General features: G+C 46.1%; 1 protein-coding gene across 2 annotated transcripts in view; it reads right to left on the bottom strand.

Moving 5' to 3' along the window:
• The window catches only part of pir (pirin), a 30,821-nt gene that overhangs the window by 3,863 nt on the left and 6,600 nt on the right, over positions 1 to 20,358 (bottom strand). The window contains exons 4-6 of one of the 2 annotated variants that reach the window (XM_065022682.1): positions 9,960 to 10,166; positions 1,340 to 1,424; positions 390 to 434 (exon numbers count right to left, since the gene is read on the bottom strand). In XM_065022682.1, coding sequence (XP_064878754.1) covers positions 390 to 434; positions 1,340 to 1,424; positions 9,960 to 10,166 — 337 coding nt within the window. The remainder of the gene's footprint in view (positions 1 to 389; positions 435 to 1,339; positions 1,425 to 9,959; positions 10,167 to 20,358) is intronic. The other variant, XM_065022685.1, reaches the window with a different exon arrangement.

The following is a 20,358-nucleotide window of genomic DNA, read 5'->3' as shown; positions in this document are numbered from 1 at the left end:
GCTTCAGATCAGAAGGCTACATCCCAACGTTGACATGACATCCCAGAGAGGACGGAGGAGAGGAGGAAGGGAACATCCCAGAGAGGACGGAGGAGAAGAGGAAGGGAACATCCCAGAGAGGACAGAGGAGAGGAGAAGAGGAAGGGAACTTCCCAGAGAGGACGGAGGAGAGGAGAAGAGGAAGGGAACATCCCAGAGAGGACAGAGGAGAGGAGGAAGGGAACATCCCAGAGAGGACGGAGGAGCTGAGGAAGGGAACATCAATAAATAAGTGTTTCTGAACCACTACCAAACACAACACTGTTCTGGGTGACCATCAACATGAGGCTGCAGGGCAGTTAGGAACTAATGGAAAACTGTTGAACAGAAACTAAACAGAGGAAACTCACCAACACAGACAGATCCTGACAGTGTGTAGATAAACGAGGTCCATCCTAGCAGAGATGATAGAAAAACTGTTGTTTTGGACTGGCATTGATAATGCATTTTGTTACCACATTAACAAGTTAACTGTCACAGTATACACAACAATCAGGACATTTATAAAGCCTCATATTCTAAATGATGTGACTTGGTGGGCGAGTCTGACCACTTGGTATACCGACGTCTTGCCATGTGAGCTGTGGGCCATAACACTGAGATGGTCTCATATCTAATCCACCATAGGGCCCTGTAATACGATGACGTGGGAGCCATCCATTCAACGCACCAACACTGACTGTGTGCACGCACACACACACACACACACACACACACACACACACAAAGTAATGGACTACTTAACGTCTTACGTATGGTATAATGTGACCATTCAACACAGCACCACTGACTCCATAGCAACCACACAGCACCACTGATTCCATAGCAACCACACAGCACCAGACTCCATAGAGAACAGGCAGGGTGACCATGGAAACCAAGCCAGTTGTATAAACATTAGAAGACTCCCAACCCCTGGAGGACTTCTGTTTGTCACAGACAGTAGATAGCAACTTTCTCCCACCACAAACCAACGTCAGGTACAGTACAGTTCCCACAATGAGAAAGCGTGTGTCATACACACCACACAGCACTTAGCTAGGGTTTGAGTTGAAAGGTTCTGCTAACTTTACTGAAAAGGTCAACAGATTTAGTGCCAGATTGTGGCACTAAATCCGTTGACCTTTTCAGTAAAGTTAGCAGAATGGAGAAGAATGGAGCACACAGCACACAGAACAATATCGCTACAGTAGACCAAGCTCTGGTCCATGATGTTACATGCAGCTAGAGCTTTCTTCAAGGAGCACGTAACGCCCTGGACCAGAGCCACAGAAGGCCTATTCAGTAAAGATGGTTTCACCTGAAGGAACTGGTTGTACATGCTTGGCTCCTACATCCAGCTTGAAGTCCAGATACAGTGTTGGAGTCCTGGTGAAGATTTTTGACTGGACAAAAAAAAGGACAAGACATTTATAGTATTTCATTGACCCCCAACATTCAGGCAGCACCCCTTTAACACCTAGCACCCTGATCTGTTGGTGTTACCCTTCCACTCCCTCTTTTAACACCTAGCACCCTGATCTGTTGGTGTTACCCTTCCCACTCCCTCTTTTAACACCTAGCACCCTGATCTGTTGGTGTTACTCTTCCCTCTCCCTCTTTTAACACCTAGCACCCTGATCTGTTGGTGTTACCCTTCCCACTCCCTCTTTTAACACCTAGCACCCTGATCTGTTGGTGTTACTCTTCCCTCTCCCTCTTTTAACACCTAGCACCCTGATCTGTTGGTGTTACCCTTCCCACTCCCTCTTTTAACACCTAGCACCCTGATCTGTTGGTGTTACCCTTCCCACTCCCTCTTTTAACACCTAGCACCCTGATCTGTTGGTGTTACCCTTCCACTCCCTCTTTTAACACCTAGCACCCTGATCTGTTGGTGTTACCCTTCCCACTCCCTCTTTTAACACCTAGCACCCTGATCTGTTGGTGTTACCCTTCCACTCCCTCTTTTAACACCTAGCACCCTGATCTGTTGGTGTTACCCTTCCACTCCCTCTTTTAACACCTAGCACCCTGATCTGTTGGTGTTACCCTTCCCTCTCCCTCTTTTAACACCTAGCACCCTGATCTGTTGGTGTTACCCTTCCACTCCCTCTTTTAACACCTAGCACCCTGATCTGTTGGTGTTACTCTTCCCTCTCCCTCTTTTAACACCTAGCACCCTGATCTGTTGGTGTTACCCTTCCCACTCCCTCTTTTAACACCTAGCACCCTGATCTGTTGGTGTTACCCTTCCACTCCCTCTTTTAACACCTAGCACCCTGATCTGTTGGTGTTACCCTTCCACTCCCTCTTTTAACACCTAGCACCCTGATCTGTTGGTGTTACCTTTACCTCTCCCTCTTTTAACACCTAGCACCCTGATCTGTTGGTGTTACCCTTCCACTCCCTCTTTTAACACCTAGCACCCTGATCTGTTGGTGTTACCTTTACCTCTCCCTCTTTTAACACCTAGCACCCTGATCTGTTGGTGTTACCTTTACCTCTCCCTCTTTTAACACCTAGCACCCTGATCTGTTGGTGTTACCCTTCCCACTCCCTCTTTTAACACCTAGCACCCTGATCTGTTGGTGTTACCCTTCCAGACCAGCCCTACTGTAATGGAAGACTAGACCAGCCCTACTGTAATGGAAGACTAGACCAGCCCTACTGTAATGGAAGACCAGACCAGCCCTACTGTAATGGAAGACCAGACCAGCCCTACTGTAATGGAAGACCAGACCAGCCCTACTGTAATGGAAGACCAGACCAGCCCTACTGTAATGGAAGACTAGACCAGCCCTACTGTAATGGAAGACTAGACCAGCCCTACTGTAATGGGCTGGTCCAGACCATTTCCGGAGACCTTCTCCCTTACCTCACCTCGCTCATCAACTCATCCCTGACCGCTGGCTACGTCCCTTCCGTCTTCAAGAGAGCGAGAGTTACACCCCTTCTGAAAAAACCTACACTCGATCCCTCCGATGTCAACAACTACAGACCAGTATCCCTTCTTTCTTTTCTCTCCAAAACTCTTGAACGTGCCGTCCTTGGCCAGCTCTCCCGCTATCTCTCTCAGAATGACCTTCTTGATCCAAATCAGTCAGGTTTCAAGACTAGTCATTCAACTGAGACTGCTCTTCTCTGTATCACGGAGGCGCTCCGCACTGCTAAAGCTAACTCTCTCTCCTCTGCTCTCATCCTTCTAGACCTATCGGCTGCCTTCGATACTGTGAACCATCAGATCCTCCTCTCCACCCTCTCCGAGTTGGGCATCTCCGGCGCGGCCCACGCTTGGATTGCGTCCTACCTGACAGGTCGCTCCTACCAGGTGGCGTGGCGAGAATCCGTCTCCACACCACGTGCTCTCACCACTGGTGTCCCCAGGGCTCTGTTCTAGGCCCTCTCCTATTCTCGCTATACACCAAGTCACTTGGCTCTGTCATAACCTCACATGGTCTCTCCTATCATTGCTATGCAGACGACACACAATTAATCTTCTCCTTTTCCCCTTCTGATGACCAGGTGGCGAATCGCATCTCTGCATGTCTGGCAGACATATCAGTGTGGATGACGGATCACCACCTCAAGCTGAACCTCGGCAAGACGGAGCTGCTCTTCCTCCCGGGGAAGGACTGCCCGTTCCATGATCTCGCCATCACGGTTGACAACTCCATTGTGTCCTCCTCCCAGAGCGCTAAGAACCTTGGTGTGATCCTGGACAACACCCTGTCGTTCTCAACTAACATCAAGGCGGTGGCCCGTTCCTGTAGGTTCATGCTCTACAACATCCGCAGAGTACGACCCTGCCTCACACAGGAAGCAGCGCAGGTCCTAATCCAGGCACTTGTCATCTCCCGTCTGGATTACTGCAACTCGCTGTTGGCTGGGCTCCCTGCCTGTGCCATTAAACCCCTACAACTCATCCAGAACGCCGCAGCCCGTCTGGTGTTCAACCTTCCCAAGTTCTCTCACGTCACCCCGCTCCTCCGCTCTCTCCACTGGCTTCCAGTTGAAGCTCGCATCCCCTACAAGACCATGGTGCTTGCCTACGGAGCTGTGAGGGGAACGGCACCTCAGTACCTCCAGGCTCTGATCAGGCCCTACACCCAAACAAGGGCACTGCGTTCATCCACCTCTGGCCTGCTCGCCTCCCTACCACTGAGGAAGTACAGTTCCCGCTCAGCCCAGTCAAAACTGTTCGCTGCTCTGGCCCCCCAATGGTGGAACAAACTCCCTCACGACGCCAGGACAGCGGAGTCAATCACCACCTTCCGGAGACACCTGAAACCCCACCTCTTTAAGGAATACCTAGGATAGGATAAAGTAATCCCTCTCACCCCCCTTAAAAGATTTAGATGCACTACTGTTTCACTGGATGTCATAAGGTGAATGCACCAATTTGTAAGTCGCTCTGGATAAGAGCGTCTGCTAAATGACTTAAATGTAAATGTAAGACCAGACCAGCCCTACTGTGATGGAAGACTAGACCAGCCCTACTGTAATGGAAGACCAGACCAGCCCTACTGTGATGGAAGACCAGACCAGCCCTACTGTGATGGAAGACTAGACCAGCCCTACTGTAATGGAAGACTAGACCAGCCCTACTGTGATGGAAGACTAGACCAGCCCTACTGTAATGGAAGACCAGACCAGCCCTACTGTGATGGAAGACTAGACCAGCCCTACTGTAATGGAAGACCAGACCAGCCCTACTGTGATGGAAGACTAGACCAGCCCTACTGTAATGGAAGACTAGACCAGCCCTACTGTGATGGAAGACTAGACCAGCCCTACTGTGATGGAAGACCAGACCAGCCCTACTGTGATGGAAGACTAGACCAGCCCTACTGTAATGGAAGACTAGACCAGCCCTACTGTAATGGAAGACCAGACCAGCCCTACTGTAATGGAAGACCAGATCAGCCCTACTGTGGTGGAAGACCAGACCAGCCCTACTGTGAGGGAAGACAGTGTTACCTGGTGCTGACTTTTCAGTGTAACATTTCTAGTGTTGATTAAGGTGTTAAAGTAGCTCTGTAAGTGTTAAACACGCATTGGTTTAGAAGAAACCCAGTGTTGGTGTTAATACCCAGTGTTGAACTAAAACCACGGCCATCATTATCATATTTCCCAGCATGCTCTACTGCAGTTAGATTTTTTTTAGAATTGTTTGTTTCAATATCTATGTTTTTGAATGTACATTGATTAATGAATTAAATATAAATAACATACATGTTTCTAAGCTAATCCAATCTGTTATATGGATTCATTGCACCCATTACTGAAATGGTTGATCCAGTTTAGATGCTTAAGGTATTCTTCCAATCCCAGCAGTCATTCTGAATCAGGTTGCAGGTGAATAAAAATTCTAAATGTTGGATATCCCCACTCTGGCTGGATTCCAATAGGAATTACACATCACTTTGCAAGCCAGCATAATGTGCTTTGCAGGCCTACATTTTTCCTGTAAACCATGAGTTTCAGGCCACTTTATTAGGGTAAAACTAAGCCCTCAAAAATAAGGCCTCATGAATTATGTGTTGTATTGTGTTAAATAATACAATTGTAATGATAACATAATCGCTTAGGATCTCACTTGGTGAAGGCCACAGGACGGAAAATGGATGAACGCATCATCCATAGCTGTGTTTGAATACCCATACTAACATACTGTAAATTACATACTTAATGAGTATATATACTACATAATAGTAGTTTATTTTAGTATACTGTAAACAAACGGTATCCTTTCAGTTGAGTGTAGTAGCGCATCGCCTGTCTCACCCGGAAGTTGATGCTGCTGCTATGTAACTTCTTGCTAGTTTGTTAGCATAGATAACATATTAATAGCTAGCCATCTTACGACTTCATTAACAATGTCCATTGAGAATGCACCAAGACTATACCACTTAGCTAAGCTAAGAATGACGTGAATAATCAAGTTAATAAATGTTGGGTAGGTAGTTAGATAGCATATAGTTAATATACTGGAAAGTTCAATGTATTAGTAGCCAACTAACATTACGTACGTAGCTAGCTAACATAGCAGTACATACAAGCAATTGTTGTAATGATATGCGGTTCGTAAGGCTAGCGTAGCTAACAATTTGCAAGCCAGCATAACGTGTAACGTAACTGATTTGAAAAGTCATTACTTTATTACATTGCTCAACATTTCTTTAACATTTGTCATAATTAGTTTAAAGCAATGAATTTGTATCCGCTCTCATCAGACTTCTGCTGCTCATGTCTCTGTCACTAACAAATACAGGCATGGGTCGTAACTCAACAAGTCACTCGAAAGGCAAGGCACTCTGGAGAATAAGGCTTTACACTAAGCAGTGTGTTCATTTAACACTGAAAGTGTGGACCAGTATAGACACTGGGCCAGTGTTAAATGTAACACTGAAAGTGTGGACCAGTATAGACACTGGACCAGTGTTACACATTTAACACTGAAAGTGTGGACCAGTATAGACACTGGGCCAGTGTTACATTTAACACTCTCAGTGTTCATTTAACACTGAAAGTGTGGACCAGTATAGACACTGGGCCAGTGTTACATTTAACACTATCAGTGTTCATTTAACACTGAAAGTGTGGACCAGTATAGACACTGGACCAGTGTTAAATGTAACACTCTCAGTGTTTATTTAACACTGAAAGTGTGGACCAGTATAGACACTGGACCAGTGTTAAATGTAACACTCTCAGTGTTTATTTAACACTGAAAGTGTGGACCAGTATAGACACTGGGCCAGTGTTACATTTAACACTCTCAGTGTTCATTTAACACTGAAAGTGTGGACCAGTATAGACACTGGGCCAGTGTTACATTTAACACTATCAGTGTTCATTTAACACTGAAAGTGTGGACCAGTATAGACACTGGACCAGTGTTAAATGTAACACTCTCAGTGTTTATTTAACACTGAAGAATATGCTGTGACGGTATCAGTGAACACCATAACAGTGTCACTTTAACACTGAGTCAGTGTTAGTTAGTCAGTTAGTGTAACAGTTTAATGCCACTGGTGTTGGAAAGTATCAGTGAACACCATAACACTGAGTTAGTGTAACAGTTTAATGCCACTGGTGTTGGAAAGTATCAGTGAACACCATAACACTGAGTTAGTGTAACAGTTTAATGCCACTGGTGTTGGAAAGTATCAGTGAACACCATAACAGTGTCACTTTAACACTGAGTCAGTGTAACATTTTAATGCCACTGGTGTTGGAAAGTATCAGGGCAACACATTGAAAAGCGTGAATTCAACACTTTCTGGTGGTTCTCATATAAACACTTAAAAAGTGTGAAATTGAACAACCACAGTGTGTTTTACCAATCACATGTTGCTGTGCAGCTTTCCCATCCAGCCCCAGTCCCAGCCCAGTCCCAGCCCAGTCCCAGCCTCAATACATTTACACACAGATAACCACCAAAATTAAGGAAACACAAATGAGGAATACAAAATATATTGAAAGCAGGTGCTTCCACACAGGTGTGGTTCCTGAGTTAATTAAGGAATTAACATCCCATCATGCTTAGGGTTCTGTATAATGTGTGTTGTGTCTCAGTCACCAGATCTCAACCCAATTGAACACTTACTGGAGATTCTGGACCAACGCCTGAGACAGCGTTTTCCACCACCATCAACAAAACACAAAATGATGGAATTTCTAGTGGAAAAATGGTGTCTTATCCCTCAGCTTGTAGAATCTACGCCACGGTGCATTGAAGCTGTTCTGGCAGCTCGTGGTGCCCAATGACATATTAAAACACTTTATTTTGGTGTTTCCTTTATTTTGACAGTTACCTGTCCATTACCCTGTTGGCCATCGTTAGCCTCTCTGCCGGTCTGTAGTGTCTCCCCCTGCCCTGTAGTAACCAGAGGCAACCCGTTTCCCAGCTTCAACACATTTTCATGTGTAAAATGACAAACCTTATGGACGTCATTAGAAACTCTGTCTGCCTCCTCTCCTGCCCTAGAGTAACCCCAAACCAAACCGGCCCTGGTCAAATTTACATCTGAAACATGACAAACCCACTTCCCCAGAAACCTGCAACTCATTTCCTGTCTCGTCTAACTCAGCAGACAGACACAGAGAAAATAAGGAGGAGAAGGGGGGGGGGTGAGAAAGAGGATGGATACCCGTGAAGATGTAATTGCCTGCAAACGTCACATGATGAAGCTGAATGTCTTGTGGTTGGTTGGCATTTCTGGCAAGGCATATCTAGGCCTGAGGCTTTCAACATCTCAGTCATTGTATTGTATAAAGTTTTCTGGCTTTGATATGGGCAAGACCCCAGCATATCATATCAACAGCCAACATTAATTATTCATTCTGTATAATACAGTGACAAAGGAACAATGATGATGACAATGATGGCGATGATAAACCCCCCCCTTTTCATCCACTGTGGTTTTGGACCTGTGATTACAAATGCGTTACATTGTAGGGTGAGAAATATATAAATCTATTTTTAGTCGTTTAAGTTTATACATGTTCTTATGGCTGTTTGTTATGACTTCCACGTGACATCAATCAGTGTTTCTCCTAAATGGACGCCACCGAACAACGTATATAAAAATAAGAAATAATTTTACCATCCCATGGTGCACCGCTGCTAAGCGCATATATGGGAAACACTGGTTGATGTGATGTGGAAGTCAGAACAAACATCCATAAGAACTTGTATAAACTTAAATAACTAAAACCCAGATAAAATATGTAGAAAATATAATAGAGCAATATATATATATATTTTAATGATTACCTTTGAGAACTAACAATCCCCCCAAAATAAATAATAAACAGTCGGGATGAATCCAAAATGTAAAAAATATCATGTCATGGGGCCCCACATTGATTTTGTTATACTGTTTGAGTCATTCAGAGAGCATAAGAACAAGGCATAAGCCACAGCAAAATGTGTAGAATTGAAGGAATTGAGCTTTTTGAATGGCATGAAATTAGCTGTAAAAAAAATAGTACAATATTCTCTCTGCCCCGCGGCAAAATGTATAGAATTGCAGGAAATTTGCTTTAAAACAGCAGCAGTTTGTCTCTGCGGCCAAGAAGAGGGCCCCTAAAACCGCACAACTGGCCACACCCACTACCACCACCCGGGTTATGGTTAGCATGGTGCTCCTCACCTGTACCCCCAGGGTTATGGTTAGCATGGTGCTCCTCACCTGTACCCCCAGGGTTATGGTTAGTATGGTGCTCCTCACCTGTACCCCCAGGGTTATGGTTAGCATGGTGCTCCTCACCTGTACCCCCAGGGTTATGGTTAGCATGGTGCTCCTCACCTGTACCCCCAGGGTTATGGTTAGTATGGTGCTCCTCACCTGTACCCCCAGGGTTATGGTTAGCATGGTGCTCCTCACCTGTACCCCCAGGGTTATGGTTAGCATGGTGCTCCTCACCTGTACCCCCAGGGTTATGGTTAGTATGGTGCTCCTCACCTGTACCCCCAGGGTTATGGTTAGCATGGTGCTCCTCACCTGTACCCCCAGGGTTATGGTTAGTATGGTGCTCCTCACCTGTACACCCAGGGTTATGGTTAGTATGGTGCTCCTCACCTGTACCCCCAGGGTTATGGTTAGTATGGTGCTTCTCACCTGTACCCCCAGGGTTATGGTTAGTATGGTGCTCCTGGCCTGTACCCCCAGGGTTATGGTTAGTATGGTGCTTCTCACCTGTACCCCCAGGGTTATGGTTAGTATGGTGCTCCTGGCCTGTACCCCCAGGGTTATGGTTAGTATGGTGCTTCTCACCTGTACCCCCAGGGTTATGGTTAGTATGGTGCTCCTGGCCTGTACCCCCAGGGTTATGGTTAGTATGGTGCTCCTCACCTGTACCCCCAGGGTTATGGTTAGTATGGTGCTCCTCACCTGTACACCCAGGGTTATGGTTAGTATGATGCTCCTCACCTGTACCCCCAGGGCCTGTCCAGAGATGACGGCCACAGTGACCCCCTCCCTGCTGGGCTTGGGGACCTGGCTGTCCTTCAGTTCCTGGTACTGGGGCTCCACCATCTTGTCCTCCCTCCTCAGGTTGACCCACAGCTGCAGGCCCTGGACGGGCTCCTCAGACACAGGCATCTCTGCATGGACCACCCCTCGGCCTGCCGTCATCCACTTATGAAGAGACATGGACATAGACACACAGAGACGGACACAGAAACACACACACAGATACAGAGAGGGACACACACACACACACACACACACACACACACACACACACAAAACACAATTAGTAACCACATAAAGGAGAATTGTACAGTATAATATGCATGAACTTGTTGTCTGATATGATTTCCATAATAAATCACCCCTGTGGACTTAATACTGGAACTAACTGGTTTCCAGGAGGAAATTAACTTCACATTTACACCTTTCCTTCCCCAGTGCTGTGATATGTACCTAGTGGATGTCTATCTTCCCCAGTGTACCTAGTGGATGTCTATCTTCCCCAGTGTACCTAGCGGATGTCTATCTTCCCCAGTGCTGTGATATGTACCTAGTGGATGTCTATCTTCCCCAGTGCTGTGATATGTACCTAGTGGATGTCTATCTTCCCCACTGTAGCTAGTGGATGTCTATCTTCCCCACTGTAGCTAGTGGATGTCTATCTTCCCCAGTGTTGTGATATGTAGCTAGTGGATGTCTATCTTCCCCAGTGATGTGATATGTACCTAGTGGATGTCTATCTTCCCCAGTGCTGTGATATGTACCTAGTGGATGTCTATCTTCCCCACTGTACCTAGTGGATGTCTATCTTCCCCACTGTACCTAGTGGATGTCTATCTTCCCCAGTGCTGTGATATGTACCTAGTGGATGTCTATCTTCCCCACTGTAGCTAGTGGATGTCTATCTTCCCCACTGTAGCTAGCGGATGTCTATCTTCCCCAGTGCTGTGATATGTACCTAGTGGATGTCTATCTTCCCCACTGTAGCTAGTGGATGTCTATCTTCCCCACTGTAGCTAGTGGATGTCTATCTTCCCCAGTGCTGTGATATGTAGCTAGTGGATGTCTATCTTCCCCAGTGATGTGATATGTACCTAGTGGATGTCTATCTTCCCCAGTGCTATGATATGTACCTAGTGGATGTCTATCTTCCCCAGTGTACCTAGTGGATGTCTATCTTCCCCAGTGCTATGATATGTACCTAGTGGATGTCTATCTTCCCCAGTGCTGTGATATGTACCTAGTGGATGTCTATCTTCCCCAGTGCTGTGATATGTACCTAGTGGATGTCTATCTTCCCCAGTGCTGTGATATGTACCTAGTGGATGTCTATCTTCCCCAGTGTAGCTAGTGGATGTCTATCTTCCCCAGTGATGTGATATGTACCTAGTGGATGTCTATCTTCCCCAGTGTACCTAGTGGATGTCTATCTTCCCCAGTGTACCTAGTGGATGTCTATCTTCCCCAGTGCTGTGATATGTACCTAGTGGATGTCTATCTTCCCCAGTGCTGTGATATGTACCTAGTGGATGTCTATCTTCCCCAGTGCTGTGATATGTACCTAGTGGATGTCTATCTTCCCCAGTGCTGTGATATGTACCTAGTGGATGTCTATCTTCCCCAGTGCTGTGATATGTACCTAGTGGATGTCTATCTTCCCCAGTGTTGTGATATGTAGCTAGTGGATGTCTATCTTCCCCAGTGATGTGATATGTACCTAGTGGATGTCTATCTTCCCCAGTGCTATGATATGTACCTAGTGGATGTCTATCTTCCCCAGTGCTGTGATATGTACCTAGTGGATGTCTATCTTCCCCACTGTACCTAGTGGATGTCTATCTTCCCCACTGTACCTAGTGGATGTCTATCTTCCCCAGTGCTGTGATATGTACCTAGTGGATGTCTATCTTCCCCACTGTAGCTAGTGGATGTCTATCTTCCCCACTGTAGCTAGCGGATGTCTATCTTCCCCAGTGCTGTGATATGTACCTAGTGGATGTCTATCTTCCCCACTGTAGCTAGTGGATGTCTATCTTCCCCAGTGCTGTGATATGTAGCTAGTGGATGTCTATCTTCCCCAGTGATGTGATATGTACCTAGTGGATGTCTATCTTCCCCAGTGTTGTGATATGTAGCTAGTGGATGTCTATCTTCCCCAGTGCTGTGATATGTACCTAGTGGATGTCTATCTTCCCCAGTGCTGTGATATGTACCTAGTGGATGTCTATCTTCCCCAGTGCTGTGATATGTACCTAGTGGATGTCTATCTTCCCCAGTGCTGTGATATGTACCTAGTGGATGTCTATCTTCCCCAGTGCTGTGATATGTACCTAGTGGATGTCTATCTTCCCCACTGTACCTAGTGGATGTCTATCTTCCCCAGTGCTGTGATATGTACCTAGTGGATGTCTATCTTCCCCAGTGCTGTGATATGTACCTAGTGGATGTCTATCTTCCCCACTGTACCTAGTGGATGTCTATCTTCCCCACTGTACCTAGTGGATGTCTATCTTCCCCAGTGATGTGATATGTACCTAGTGGATGTCTATCTTCCCCACTGTACCTAGTGGATGTCTATCTTCCCCACTGTACCTAGTGGATGTCTATCTTCCCCACTGTACCTAGTGGATGTCTATCTTCCCCAGTGATGTGATATGTACCTAGTGGATGTCTATCTTCCCCAGTGCTGTGATATGTACCTAGTGGATGTCTATCTTCCCCAGTGCTGTGATATGTACCTAGTGGATGTCTATCTTCCCCAGTGCTGTGATATGTACCTAGTGGATGTCTATCTTCCCCAGTGCTGTGATATGTACCTAGTGGATGTCTATCTTCCCCAGTGATGTGATATGTACCTAGTGGATGTCTATCTTCCCCAGTGTTGTGATATGTACCTAGTGGATGTCTATCTTCCCCAGTGCTGTGATATGTACCTAGTGGATGTCTATCTTCCCCAGTGCTGTGATATGTACCTAGTGGATGTCTATCTTCCCCAGTGCTGTGATATGTACCTAGTGGATGTCTATCTTCCCCAGTGCTGTGATATGTACCTAGTGGATGTCTATCTTCCCCAGTGATGTGATATGTACCTAGTGGATGTCTATCTTCCCCAGTGCTGTGATATGTACCTAGTGGATGTCTATCTTCCCCAGTGCTGTGATATGTACCTAGTGGATGTCTATCTTCCCCAGTGCTCTGATATGTACCTAGTGGATGTCTATCTTCCCCAGTGCTGTGATATGTACCTAGTGGATGTCTATCTTCCCCAGTGCTATGATATGTACCTAGTGGATGTCTATCTTCCCCAGTGCTGTGATATGTACCTAGTGGATGTCTATCTTCCCCAGTGCTGTGATATGTACCTAGTGGATGTCTATCTTCCCAGTGCTGTGATATGTACCTAGTGGATGTCTATCTTCCCCAGTGCTGTGATATGTACCTAGTGGATGTCTATCTTCCCCAGTGCTGTGATATGTACCTAGTGGATGTCTATCTTCCCCAGTGTAGCCACTGGATGTCTATCTTCCCCAGTGATGTGATATGTACCTAGTGGATGTCTATCTTCCCCAGTGTACCTAGTGGATGTCTATCTTCCCCAGTGCTGTGATATGTACCTAGTGGATGTCTATCTTCCCCAGTGCTGTGATATGTACCTAGTGGATGTCTATCTTCCCCAGTGATGTGATATGTACCTAGTGGATGTCTATCTTCCCCAGTGTTGTGATATGTACCTAGTGGATGTCTATCTTCCCCAGTGCTGTGATATGTACCTAGTGGATGTCTATCTTCCCCAGTGCTGTGATATGTACCTAGTGGATGTCTATCTTCCCCAGTGCTGTGATATGTACCTAGTGGATGTCTATCTTCCCCAGTGCTGTGATATGTACCTAGTGGATGTCTATCTTCCCCAGTGATGTGATATGTACCTAGTGGATGTCTATCTTCCCCAGTGCTGTGATATGTACCTAGTGGATGTCTATCTTCCCCAGTGCTGTGATATGTACCTAGTGGATGTCTATCTTCCCCAGTGCTCTGATATGTACCTAGTGGATGTCTATCTTCCCCAGTGCTGTGATATGTACCTAGTGGATGTCTATCTTCCCCAGTGCTATGATATGTACCTAGTGGATGTCTATCTTCCCCAGTGCTGTGATATGTACCTAGTGGATGTCTATCTTCCCCAGTGCTGTGATATGTACCTAGTGGATGTCTATCTTCCCCAGTGCTGTGATATGTACCTAGTGGATGTCTATCTTCCCCAGTGCTGTGATATGTACCTAGTGGATGTCTATCTTCCCCAGTGCTGTGATATGTACCTAGTGGATGTCTATCTTCCCCAGTGTAGCCACTGGATGTCTATCTTCCCCAGTGATGTGATATGTACCTAGTGGATGTCTATCTTCCCCAGTGTACCTAGTGGATGTCTATCTTCCCCAGTGCTCTGATATGTACCTAGTGGATGTCTATCTTCCCCAGTGCTGTGATATGTACCTAGTGGATGTCTATCTTCCCCAGTGCTGTGATATGTACCTAGTGGATGTCTATCTTCCCCAGTGCTATGATATGTACCTAGTGGCTGTCTATCTTCCCCAGTGCTGTGATATGTACCTAGTGGATGTCTATCTTCCCCAGTGCTGTGATATGTACCTAGTGGATGTCTATCTTCCCCAGTGCTGTGATATGTACCTAGTGGATGTCTATCTTCCCCAGTGCTGTGATATGTACCTAGTGGATGTCTATCTTCCCCAGTGCTGTGATATGTACCTAGTGGATGTCTATCTTCCCCAGTGTAGCTAGTGGATGTCTATCTTCCCCAGTGCTGTGATATGTACCTAGTGGATGTCTATCTTCCCCAGTGCTGTGATATGTACCTAGTGGATGTCTATCTTCCCCAGTGCTGTGATATGTACCTAGTGGATGTCTATCTTCCCCAGTGCTGTGATATGTACCTAGTGGATGTCTATCTTCCCCAGTGTTGTGATATGTAGCTAGTGGATGTCTATCTTCCCCAGTGATGTGATATGTACCTAGTGGATGTCTATCTTCCCCAGTGCTATGATATGTACCTAGTGGATGTCTATCTTCCCCACTGTACCTAGTGGATGTCTATCTTCCCCAGTGCTGTGATATGTACCTAGTGGATGTCTATCTTCCCCAGTGCTGTGATATGTACCTAGTGGATGTCTATCTTCCCCAGTGCTGTGATATGTACCTAGTGGATGTCTATCTTCCCCAGTGATGTGATATGTACCTAGTGGATGTCTATCTTCCCCAGTGCTATGATATGTACCTAGTGGATGTCTATCTTCCCCAGTGCTGTGATATGTACCTAGTGGATGTCTATCTTCCCCAGTGCTGTGATATGTACCTAGTGGATGTCTATCTTCCCCAGTGCTGTGATATGTACCTAGTGGATGTCTATCTTCCCCAGTGCTGTGATATGTACCTAGTGGATGTCTATCTTCCCCAGTGCTGTGATATGTACCTAGTGGATGTCTATCTTCCCCAGTGTAGCTAGTGGATGTCTATCTTCCCCAGTGATGTGATATGTACCTAGTGGATGTCTATCTTCCCCAGTGTACCTAGTGGATGTCTATCTTCCCCAGTGTACCTAGTGGATGTCTATCTTCCCCAGTGCTGTGATATGTACCTAGTGGATGTCTATCTTCCCCAGTGCTGTGATATGTACCTAGTGGATGTCTATCTTCCCCAGTGCTGTGATATGTACCTAGTGGATGTCTATCTTCCCCAGTGCTGTGATATGTACCTAGTGGATGTCTATCTTCCCCAGTGCTGTGATATGTACCTAGTGGATGTCTATCTTCCCCAGTGTTGTGATATGTAGCTAGTGGATGTCTATCTTCCCCAGTGATGTGATATGTACCTAGTGGATGTCTATCTTCCCCAGTGCTATGATATGTACCTAGTGGATGTCTATCTTCCCCAGTGCTGTGATATGTACCTAGTGGATGTCTATCTTCCCCACTGTACCTAGTGGATGTCTATCTTCCCCACTGTACCTAGTGGATGTCTATCTTCCCCAGTGCTGTGATATGTACCTAGTGGATGTCTATCTTCCCCACTGTAGCTAGTGGATGTCTATCTTCCCCACTGTAGCTAGCGGATGTCTATCTTCCCCAGTGCTGTGATATGTACCTAGTGGATGTCTATCTTCCCCACTGTAGCTAGTGGATGTCTATCTTCCCCACTGTAGCTAGTGGATGTCTATCTTCCCCAGTGCTGTGATATGTAGCTAGTGGATGTCTATCTTCCCCAGTGATGTGATATGTACCTAGTGGATGTCTATCTTCCCCAGTGTTGTGATATGTAGCTAGTGGATGTCTATCTTCCCCAGTGCTGTGATATGTACCTAGTGGATGTCTATCTTCCCCAGTGCTGTGATATGTACCTAGTGGATGTCTATCTTCCCCAGTGCTGTGATATGTACCTAGTGGATGTCTATCTTCCCCAGTGCTGTGATATGTACCTAGTGGATGTCTATCTTCCCCAGTGCTGTGATATATACCTAGTGGATGTCTATCTTCCCCACTGTACCTAGTGGATGTCTATCTTCCCCAGTGCTGTGATATGTACCTAGTGGATGTCTATCTTCCCCAGTGCTGTGATATGTACCTAGTGGATGTCTATCTTCCCCACTGTACCTAGTGGATATCTATCTTCCCCACTGTACCTAGTGGATGTCTATCTTCCCCAGTGATGTGATATGTACCTAGTGGATGTCTATCTTCCCCAGTGATGTGATATGTACCTAGTGGATGTCTATCTTCCCCACTGTACCTAGTGGATGTCTATCTTCCCCACTGTACCTAGTGGATGTCTATCTTCCCCACTGTACCTAGTGGATGTCTAGCTTACCCAGTGATGTGATATGTACCTAGTGGATGTCTATCTTCCCCAGTGCTGTGATATGTACCTAGTGGATGTCTATCTTCCCCAGTGCTGTGATATGTACCTAGTGGATGTCTATCTTCCCCAGTGTACCTAGTGGATGTCTATCCTCCCCAGTGTACCTAGTGGATGTCTATCTTCCCCAGTGTACCTAGTGGATGTCTATCTTCCCCAGTGTACCTAGTGGATGTCTATCTTCCCCAGTGCTGTGATATGTACCTAGTGGATGTCTATCTTCCCCAGTGCTGTGATATGTACCTAGTGGATGTCTATCTTCCCAGTGCTGTGATATGTACCTAGTGGATGTCTATCTTCCCCAGTGCTGTGATATGTACCTAGTGGATGTCTATCTTCCCCAGTGATGTGATATGTACCTAGTGTATGTCTATCTTCCCCAGTGCTGTGATATGTACCTAGTGGATGTCTATCTTCCCCAGTGCTGTGATATGTACCTAGTGGATGTCTATCTTCCCCACTGTACCTAGTGGATGTCTATCTTCCCCAGTGCTGTGATATGTACCTAGTGGATGTCTATCTTCCCCAGTGCTGTGATATGTACCTAGTGGATGTCTATCTTCCCCAGTGCTGTGATATGTACCTAGTGGATGTCTATCTTCCCCAGTGATGTGATATGTACCTAGTGGATGTCTATCTTCCCCAGTGCTGTGATATGTACCTAGTGGATGTCTATCTTCCCCAGTGCTGTGATATGTACCTAGTGGATGTCTATCTTCCCCAGTGCTCTGATATGTACCTAGTGGATGTCTATCTTCCCCAGTGCTGTGATATGTACCTAGTGGATGTCTATCTTCCCCAGTGCTGTGATATGTACCTAGTGGATGTCTATCTTCCCCAGTGCTGTGATATGTACCTAGTGGATGTCTATCTTCCCCAGTGCTGTGATATGTACCTAGTGGATGTCTATCTTCCCCAGTGTTGTGATATGTAGCTAGTGGATGTCTATCTTCCCCAGTGATGTGATATGTACCTAGTGGATGTCTATCTTCCCCAGTGCTATGATATGTACCTAGTGGATGTCTATCTTCCCCAGTGCTGTGATATGTACCTAGTGGATGTCTATCTTCCCCACTGTACCTAGTGGATGTCTATCTTCCCCACTGTACCTAGTGGATGTCTATCTTCCCCAGTGCTGTGATATGTACCTAGTGGATGTCTATCTTCCCCACTGTAGCTAGTGGATGTCTATCTTCCCCACTGTAGCTAGCGGATGTCTATCTTCCCCAGTGCTGTGATATGTACCTAGTGGATGTCTATCTTCCCCACTGTAGCTAGTGGATGTCTATCTTCCCCACTGTAGCTAGTGGATGTCTATCTTCCCCAGTGCTGTGATATGTAGCTAGTGGATGTCTATCTTCCCCAGTGATGTGATATGTACCTAGTGGATGTCTATCTTCCCCAGTGTTGTGATATGTAGCTAGTGGATGTCTATCTTCCCCAGTGCTGTGATATGTACCTAGTGGATGTCTATCTTCCCCAGTGCTGTGATATGTACCTAGTGGATGTCTATCTTCCCCAGTGCTGTGATATGTACCTAGTGGATGTCTATCTTCCCCAGTGCTGTGATATGTACCTAGTGGATGTCTATCTTCCCCAGTGCTGTGATATATACCTAGTGGATGTCTATCTTCCCACTGTACCTAGTGGATGTCTATCTTCCCCAGTGCTGTGATATGTACCTAGTGGATGTCTATCTTCCCCAGTGCTGTGATATGTACCTAGTGGATGTCTATCTTCCCCACTGTACCTAGTGGATATCTATCTTCCCCACTGTACCTAGTGGATGTCTATCTTCCCCAGTGATGTGATATGTACCTAGTGGATGTCTATCTTCCCCAGTGATGTGATATGTACCTAGTGGATGTCTATCTTCCCCACTGTACCTAGTGGATGTCTATCTTCCCCACTGTACCTAGTGGATGTCTATCTTCCCCACTGTACCTAGTGGATGTCTAGCTTACCCAGTGATGTGATATGTACCTAGTGGATGTCTATCTTCCCCAGTGCTGTGATATGTACCTAGTGGATGTCTATCTTCCCCAGTGCTGTGATATGTACCTAGTGGATGTCTATCTTCCCCAGTGTACCTAGTGGATGTCTATCCTCCCCAGTGTACCTAGTGGATGTCTATCTTCCCCAGTGTACCTAGTGGATGTCTATCTTCCCCAGTGTACCTAGTGGATGTCTATCTTCCCCAGTGCTGTGATATGTACCTAGTGGATGTCTATCTTCCCCAGTGCTGTGATATGTACCTAGTGGATGTCTATCTTCCCCAGTGCTGTGATATGTACCTAGTGGATGTCTATCTTCCCCAGTGCTGTGATATGTACCTAGTGGATGTCTATCTTCCCCAGTGATGTGATATGTACCTAGTGTATGTCTATCTTCCCCAGTGCTGTGATATGTACCTAGTGGATGTCTATCTTCCCCAGTGCTGTGATATGTACCTAGTGGATGTCTATCTTCCCCACTGTACCTAGTGGATGTCTATCTTCCCCAGTGCTGTGATATGTACCTAGTGGATGTCTATCTTCCCCAGTGCTGTGATATGTACCTAGTGGATGTCTATCTTCCCCAGTGCTGTGATATGTACCTAGTGGATGTCTATCTTCCCCAGTGATGTGATATGTACCTAGTGGATGTCTATCTTCCCCAGTGCTGTGATATGTACCTAGTGGATGTCTATCTTCCCCAGTGCTGTGATATGTACCTAGTGGATGTCTATCTTCCCCAGTGCTCTGATATGTACCTAGTGGATGTCTATCTTCCCCAGTGCTGTGATATGTACCTAGTGGATGTCTATCTTCCCCAGTGCTGTGATATGTACCTAGTGGATGTCTATCTTCCCCAGTGCTGTGATATGTACCTAGTGGATGTCTATCTTCCCCAGTGCTGTGATATGTACCTAGTGGATGTCTATCTTCCCCAGTGCTGTGATATGTACCTAGTGGATGTCTATCTTCCCCAGTGCTGTGATATGTACCTAGTGGATGTCTATCTTCCCCAGTGCTGTGATATGTACCTAGTGGATGTCTATCTTCCCCAGTGCTGTGATATGTACCTAGTGGATGTCTATCTTCCCCAGTGCTGTGATATGTACCTAGTGGATGTCTATCTTCCCCAGTGCTGTGATATGTACCTAGTGGATGTCTATTGTTCTTCTCAAAGCTCCACTAACATTAAAATAACACACTGGAAAGTTGTGTTCAAAATGGCTGCTCCTACTTTTGGTCCAGGGGCTAAGCTGTGCACTAAATAGGGTCTAGAGCCCTCAAACTCAACATTGGACCTCGAAGCCATTTCCACTGCGTGTTCTCATTGTCCCCTCTAATCAGGGACTGATTTAGTCCTGGGAAACCAGGTGTGTGCAATTCATTATCAGGTAAAACAGAAAACCAGCAGGCTCCGGACCTCGTAGGGTAAGAGTTGA

The sequence above is a fragment of the Oncorhynchus nerka genome, linkage group LG2, assembly GCF_034236695.1.
Source record: "Oncorhynchus nerka isolate Pitt River linkage group LG2, Oner_Uvic_2.0, whole genome shotgun sequence".
Taxonomy (NCBI): Eukaryota; Metazoa; Chordata; class Actinopteri; order Salmoniformes; family Salmonidae; genus Oncorhynchus; species Oncorhynchus nerka.
The sequence above is the reverse complement of the archived record's forward strand: the minus strand, read 5'-3'. Positions and strand labels throughout refer to the sequence as shown.